General features: G+C 41.4%; 1 protein-coding gene across 8 annotated transcripts in view; it reads left to right on the forward strand.

Moving 5' to 3' along the window:
- The window catches only part of dpyda (dihydropyrimidine dehydrogenase a), a 384,430-nt gene that overhangs the window by 113,144 nt on the left and 263,786 nt on the right, over positions 1-7,500 (forward strand). For 6 of the 8 annotated variants that reach the window (XR_012399471.1, XR_012399472.1, XM_073940926.1 and 3 more), the window contains 2 exons: positions 2,676-2,757; positions 6,155-6,242. Coding sequence is in view for 4 of the 8 variants with exons in the window: in XM_073940926.1 (XP_073797027.1) it covers positions 2,676-2,757; positions 6,155-6,242 (170 nt within the window). In the remaining 4 variants the exon portion in view is untranslated. Of the gene's footprint in view, positions 1-2,675; positions 2,758-3,878; positions 3,982-4,074; positions 6,243-7,500 lie in introns of those variants that run through there. The other 2 variants (XR_012399473.1, XM_073940930.1) reach the window with 2 other exon arrangements.

Consider the following 7,500-nt stretch of genomic DNA (forward strand, 5'->3'; position numbering starts at 1 on the left):
AAACCGCATGAAAACCCACACCAAGCAAACTCCACACAGAAAGGTTGAGACTAGAACCAGCGACCGTCTTGCTGTGAGGCAAGGGTGCTAACCACTGAGAAACTGTGCTGTCTCCCGCATAATATCCAAGAAAGCTTAAATCTCAGCAGTCTCTGGACCAATAAGAAGAACTAGGTGTCTTCTTTACAGTGGTTTTTGTTTACAGGCATTCAGTGGCTGTATCCTTTTTTATTTTAAACTATTCCTGAGTACACTGCCGTACAATTTTGAGTATTACTGTTTGGTTGTGTGGTTTTGAAGTACAATTGAAATGATTAATTATGTAAGTATGTAAGTTTGACACCCAGGGGTTGAACTAGGTATTGCACTCCTGGTTCAAAACACTTGCAAGAGCAGGTTGCCAGATTGACGACACCAACAAAGGCTGATTTAAATTGTGTTCTAAATAAAAGTAATGGCATGCAATAGAAGGAATATTTCCCATATTAAAAGCAGTTTTTGTGCTTACCATTTAATCATTTATTTTCTTTTCGGCTTAAGGCTAATTTATACTTCTGCGTCAAGCGAACACATATGGTACGGCACAGCCTACGCGTTGACACATAGCCCTACGCTGTGTCCGTCGGTGTCGCTGACGTGCTCCTCTCAAAAAATGTAACTACACGTCGCAACGATGCATAGCGCAAGCTCTGTGATTGGTCTACTTGGTAGCGCTGACAAGTCTGGGCAGGACCGAGAGCCGCGCGAACGACGCGAGTCCGATGGAGCGATTGTTTACAAGTGTGGAGTCCCGTGAAGGAGCTCCATATGGAAAGTTTTGTTTTGTGTTTACCTTATTGTTGAAGTTGTTGCACGTTCGCTGGTTACTGCCTCAAAATGAGCGAGTTTAAGCCACTTGTACACTCAGGAAGTGTTCAGAAAAAAACAAAACACAGGCGAAGAAACTCGACACAGAGGAACAATAACACCTCACTGCCAACTAGCGTTTCGGAAGTATTAATGCAGACCAACAGAGACAGCGCTCAGAGGTATAAATGCACAGCTACGCACATTGCATGCGCAGTGGGTTACGCCGGTCACTTGACGCAGAAGTATAAACCAGGCTTTAGTCCCTTTATTAATTAGGGGTTGCCACAGCAGAATGAACCGCCAACTTATCCGCCATATATTTTTATGCAGCAGATGCCCTTCCAGCTGCAACCCATCTCTGGGAAACATCCAAACACACTCATTCACACTCGTACTCTACAGACAATTTTGCCAGCCCAATTCACCTGTACCGCATGTCTTTGTGCGGGAAATTGGAGCACCCGGAGGAAACCCACACAAACGTGGAGAGAACATACAAACTCCACACAGAAACGGCAACTGACCCAGCCGAGGCTCAAACCAGCGACCTTCTTGCTGTGAGGCGACAGCACTACCTACTTCGCCACCGAGTTGCATTGTGCTAACCAACACCTGAAATGTATTGTTTCGGAACAGTACTATTACTGCTGTTCTGTGCTCCTGAATGGCTGAATTTAAATTTCTGTTGTGTTTGGTCTGATGCAAACAGCCAACTTGCTTATCACCGCAAATCTCATGAGGTAGCGTGTTGTTATGGGTTACAATGTAACCTGTTCACCAAATGTTTACGTTCATAATGTTTATATTATTTGCTAATTAATAACCACCTTATATGGAACTCTGAATCTGTGTCTTATTTCGGACTCTGCTACTGTCCACCGGAGTTTGCATTTTCATTAGTGCATGCATGCTTTGAGAGCCTTCATGACTGAATGAATCACACCAAGGCATCCCGGAATGCTGAAATATTATTGGCTTAACTGGCATTGGGCGGATTAAATGACCAAAACAAAGACAGACGTTCCGGCACGTAATGCACATTTTCAAAGCAGGATATCTGACTTCAGCATTGTTTTTTAGATAAACATGAATTTTCACTTAGCATGTTTCCTAAACATCTGCAAACATATTATGGTATTTTTATACTTTAGAAGAGTCAAAAACTTACACACAACAAATTAAATTTATAGTGCACTTGTAAAGTTTACATTACTGCTAGCAGTTTTTAGCAATTTCAACCAAAATTGACAGTAGTACTGTAATTTTACAGCAATTTTTTTTTACTGTGTACTGCAGTGGTCTTAAACTTAATTCCTGGAGGGCCACAGCTCTGCATAGTTTAGCTCCAACCACCTCCAGCTCACACCTGCTTATTAGTTTAATCAAATGTATTTGGTTAGGATTGGAATCCAAACTGTGCAGAGCTGCGGCCCTCTAGGAATCAAGTTTGAGACCTATGTCTATATATGCCTATTGTATTCTGCATGTCTCATTTTTAGACACAAAGACACATTAAGTGTGAATAAGTAATTAGACTGGCACAATTGAAGGCTAAAGAACCTAACATAAGAATTGCAGAGATGAAGCAAGCCTTAGAATAAGGCAAAATATTTCCCATTCCTATCCCTAGCTTTTGAGTTGACATTTAGACTGCCACAATTGAAGACTGAAGAATACCTATAACATACAAAAAAGCAGCGACTGAATGATCCTTAGCATAGGGCAGAATTTCCCCCTTTCCTTTCCCTAATTTTTCATCTCCACAGGGACCCCTTATCTCCCTTCCCTTTCTTCTCATTTCATTTTTTCCCTCTCTTGATTTGCAGCTCTTCTGAGATCCCGCAATTCCGCCTGCCGTACGATGTGGTGCAGTTTGAGGTGGATTTGATGAAAGACCTTGGAGTGAAGGTAATGAAAGCCATCGCACCTCACCTCTCTATCCTACCCTGTGGTCCCCCTCCCCACCTGCCCCCTTTTGAAGCCGGGAAGGGGCGAGAGGTCTCAGGGAGGATCAGCAGTCCAAATGTCAGCCGCATTAATAAAGAACAATTAAAAGTTGCATTAGCGGTGGCAGACAGCAGCGCTTGGAGCACCTCGGGGCTGTGAGAGCTTGTCTGTTTGTTTCCTGAATGCTACAGCTACGGGAAAGGGCAATCAATAGTCGTCATCCGGCGCACCTGCTCAAGATTCATTTTACACAGGAAATGCTTTTTTTTTCTGCCGTTCGTAAAGAGCTGAGGATGATGGGGAGGGGGTGAGATGACAGATTTGCATGTTCCCTCAGTACCTATAAACAGACACGGGGGGAAAAGCGGGAGTGAATGTGGGGATCTGGAGGAGGACAGACTCTTTTCCGAGTTTCTTTTGCGCTGACACAAGAAGGATTCCGAGACGCCCTCCTGTGAAACACAGTTTACAGCCTTTCAATCGAGCTTCTCCTTTGATTCTTTTCATCCTTTTTTGCTTTCTTTCACACTTTTTCTTTCTTCCTTCCTTTATTTTTTTGCAGCTTTTCCCCATCTTTCTTCTCATGGGCACAACGCTAGCTTTGTTTGAAAGTGTTCTTTCTTTCCTTCCAATCTTTCCTTACTACTTACTTTCTGTCCTTTCTTACTCTGTGTAATTCCATGGCCCCTTCTTTCACTATTTCCTTACTTTTTGTTTGTTTACTATGGTGGCCGGGAAGTGCAAAACAACATTACAAAGTGTAAAACTCTTTTACAAAGCTCAAGACAACTATATATTTAGATTTTTTTTTTACCAATCATAAGACACAATTACCTAGGAAAAGCAATTTTACCAAGGACAAAACAAATTTACATTTTGAAAAAAATTAACAAGACACAAAACACCTTTACCAATCCCTAAACAATTTACTGTGACATGTACTTTACGGAATGTATCTCACACCGGACGTGACGCAAGGAATAGTTGACGATGGTGGTATGTGCGGTAGATTCGTGTTGTGTAGTACATGGCATAAATAAAATTTCAAGAGTTCATACTTAGATAATGCTTGACTATTTTAGCAGGTTTGGCATCCTGTCCTGGGAGAGAACCTTGAGCTCGGAGATAGATGAGCCCAATGTTCCCGCCTGGTTAATAAGCATTAGGAGGGATACAAGATCAGGTAGTTCTTGAAAACTTCCCAAGAATAGTCCGCCAACTGTGCAAGTGTATATGTAATAGGTGACTTTGACTTTAACTTGTGTTACATGTCTTTAGACTGTGGGAGGAAACCGAAGTACCTGGGGAAAACCCACGCAAACACGAGGAGAACATGCAAACTCCGCACAGAGAGTGTCGACTGGCTCAAATAGTGTTTAAACCAACGACCTTCTTGCTGTGGGGCAACAGTGCTAGCCACTGAGCCACCGTGTCGCTCAATCTTAGAATTGAGGAGGAGGGAGAAGGGATAGAGGGGGGGTCGTCCAAAACGAAGATGAGGAATGAAGTTTAGGCTGGATATTATGTTAAATTTGTAATGATTCGATTGGCTAGTTAGTGTTTAGTGATAAGGGTCAGCTGTTGTCAATCCTATCACATGCTCCTCTCAAAATTAGTTTGTGAAACTTCCGTTATGGTGACCGAACATGTACTGCGGTAGTTGTTTTGCCCGTTTTGTGGCAAACAGATGAGCAGCTTACACGGTTTTGCTTTTTATGTGTGGTTGGTATTTGGAGTTTCTAAAGGACGCGGATGAGACGGAAACACCAGACACACTGCATCAATGTGTTCAATATTTTAACGAGGGCCACTCGTACGCTGTAATTGTGGACATGATGTCAAGTCTACATGGTGTAAACATCTGCTTGAGGACTCTTAAAAGTAAACTGAATGAAGCCGGTGTTACGGTTTAACTGGTGTCCGTGTTCACTGGTGCCCCTTTCTTGATGTAAACTATTCATGTTTGCAGATTTGGCACTTTTTCACAGCAACAAAACATGCCCATACCACATAAATATTCTTATTACTTGGTGTCAGTTTTATTGTAAACATTATTGATTTTAATATTTGTTTGGCAGAACAGTACATAACCAAAATTAATGTAAATAAAAGATTATGATTTTAAAAAATTAACAAGACACAAAACACATTTACCTGTCGCGAACTTTACAATGACAGGTTCTTTACGGAAAGGGAATGCACCACAAACCAGAAGTGACCCGGAATGTACCACACACCAGAAAATATCAGCTCATGTGATGTCATCACATGATGTTATATGATTTCACATGACATTACATGATGTTACATGTCATCAACGGGATTCGAACCCAAGTTAAAAAGTTTAGCACGAGAATCAAGAGACCTATCCATCTGAGCTATTCAGGACTACACGTTGAGATCGGTTTTGATATTTTTATCAGTCAACATATGTTGTGCTTTGGTTGTGGAGTCATGTTAACTTGTTTCCATATACTTACATTTACGAGTTCACACTTGCAGTTGTTTAAGTATAAGGCATATTTGGCGTGCCGTCTGGGTGGAGGGCTCTGAGCTCGGGGAAACATGCCATCTCGAGTTATTCCCCTTATCAGGAAACAAAGAGGAGTTGGGATTCGAGCGAAGTATCTAGCCTGGCCCCAGAACGCCCCCCCCAGGAATGTAATGCTTAAGAGGTGAGGTGTCAGGGTGGTGGAGGGATGCTAAAGTTGTGAGATGCTGCAGGTAAGACAGCTTTGGTATATATATAGGGATTTGTTCAAGAATTTATTTGATAATAGAATAATTGTCAATGACGTATTCGATACTGAAACTTCTGCACATGCTCCTCTCGAAATTTGTTTACAAAACATCACTTTACATGTTTCTACATACTCTCAGGCTGATATTTTCTCAGAAAAGCTCTAAAAGACGAAACAATGTTTTATCGTAGTCAGCATAAGTTTATCTTTTATCCATCCTTCCTTTTCTCTGCCGTTCCTTCCTTCCCTCCTATTTTTTCTTTTCTACCCTTTTCTGTTTTTTATTTTCATCTCCTTTATTTAAGTTCATTTTCTTTCCTTTCTTTGCTTTCCTAAAAACCTCAACAATGCACTGTTTTACATGCCTTCAAATGAGCTTCTTTCTTTTTTTTTGTTCTTGTTTATTTTCTTTCTTCATTCTTTTTGGTTTCTAGTTTTTTAACCGACCGAGACCCTTTTTCCGCTGCCACAAGATGAATTCAGAGAAGCCCTCCTGCGATCTCCTGCAGACCCTGTTTTGCATGCCTTCAGAAGAGCTTTTGGTCTTTTATAGAGCATTTCTGTGGTCTTGCTTCAGTGGTCTTGCATTGATATGGCTTGTTTGATCTCTATTTCAGATTGTCTGTGACCGAGGACTCGGCCAAGACGGAATGACGCTCCTCTCGCTGAAAGAGGAGGGCTATAAAGCTGTGTTCATCGGAATCGGTCAGTTTAAACGCATTTTCACACATTGTCTTGTTGTCCATTATGTGGACAGACAAGCATGTACACAGAAAAGATGGAGAAAGCCTATTTTTCTGGGAATCACTGGCGACTCCCTGTCCGTGTTAATGGCTGTGGATGATCCACTTGACAATTTCTCCCCCTCTACCAGTAACCCTATTCACATCTCATTTTCCGCCCCAGTCTTTGAGCTGCTGCTGTTTCTTAAGCTAACAGTGCATGGTTGGGCTGCCTACTGCTTCTCAATGGTGGACATCATGGTTTCTCATCAGATGCCCCTGGCCTGTTCTTCTCCAGCTGAGACATTTCCTTTGCTTTGCTTTCCTTTTTATTTTCATCCTTCATTCCCATTACTTCCATTATGTTTCCCTTTCCTTTTGTTTTTCTTTACTTTTCTTTCCAAAATGGTTGTAGAATCAGCTTTGTAACAATACTAAAGATGAGGTGAGACACCAAACTGCCAGTCTCTGCAGCAATGGCTGCCCACTGCTCTGTGTGTGTGTGTGTGTGTGTGTGTGTGTGTGTGTGTGTGTGTGTGTGTGTGTGTGTGTGTGTGTGTGTGTGTGTGTGTGTGTGTGTGTGTGTGTGTGTGTGTGTGTGTGTGTGTGTGTGTGTGTGTGATTTTGGATTGAAGAGCACAAACAATTCCATGTATGGTTCACTATACTTAGACACATGACTTTCCTTTCTGTTTCTTTCCATTCCCTTTTCTTTTCATTTACCTTATTTCCTTCCTCTTTTTTCATCTTTTCTTTTGTTTCTGTCTCCTTTACTTTCTTTTCATGTTCATCCTCCAATTCCTATTTCCTTTCATTCCTTTCATGTCCTTAATTTACCTATCTATTTACCTTATTACCTTCCTCTTTTTTGTTTCAGTGCTCTTTTCTTCCTCTTTATTTTCTCTTCCCTTCCTTTTCCTCTTCCCTGCCCTTCCTTTCATTTCCTTTTCCTCTTGCCTCCCTTTCCTTATTTCCTTCCTCTTTCCTTCCTCTTTCTTTTTACTTCCCTTCCCTTACTTCCCTTCCATTTCCTTTCCTTTCCTATCCTATCCTATTCTATCCTATCCTATCATTTCTTTCCATTTGATTTGATTTGATTTCCTTTGATTTCCTTCATTTTACATCTCCATTTACCTTATTTCTTTCCTCTTTCTTTTCCCTTTCCCTTCCCCTCCCTTCATTTCCTTTTTTCATTTCCTTCATTTTACCTTTACATTTACTTTATTTCCATCCTATTTCCT

This window comes from Danio rerio, chromosome 24 (genome assembly GCF_049306965.1).
Source record: "Danio rerio strain Tuebingen ecotype United States chromosome 24, GRCz12tu, whole genome shotgun sequence".
NCBI classification, from domain to species: domain Eukaryota; kingdom Metazoa; phylum Chordata; class Actinopteri; order Cypriniformes; family Danionidae; genus Danio; species Danio rerio.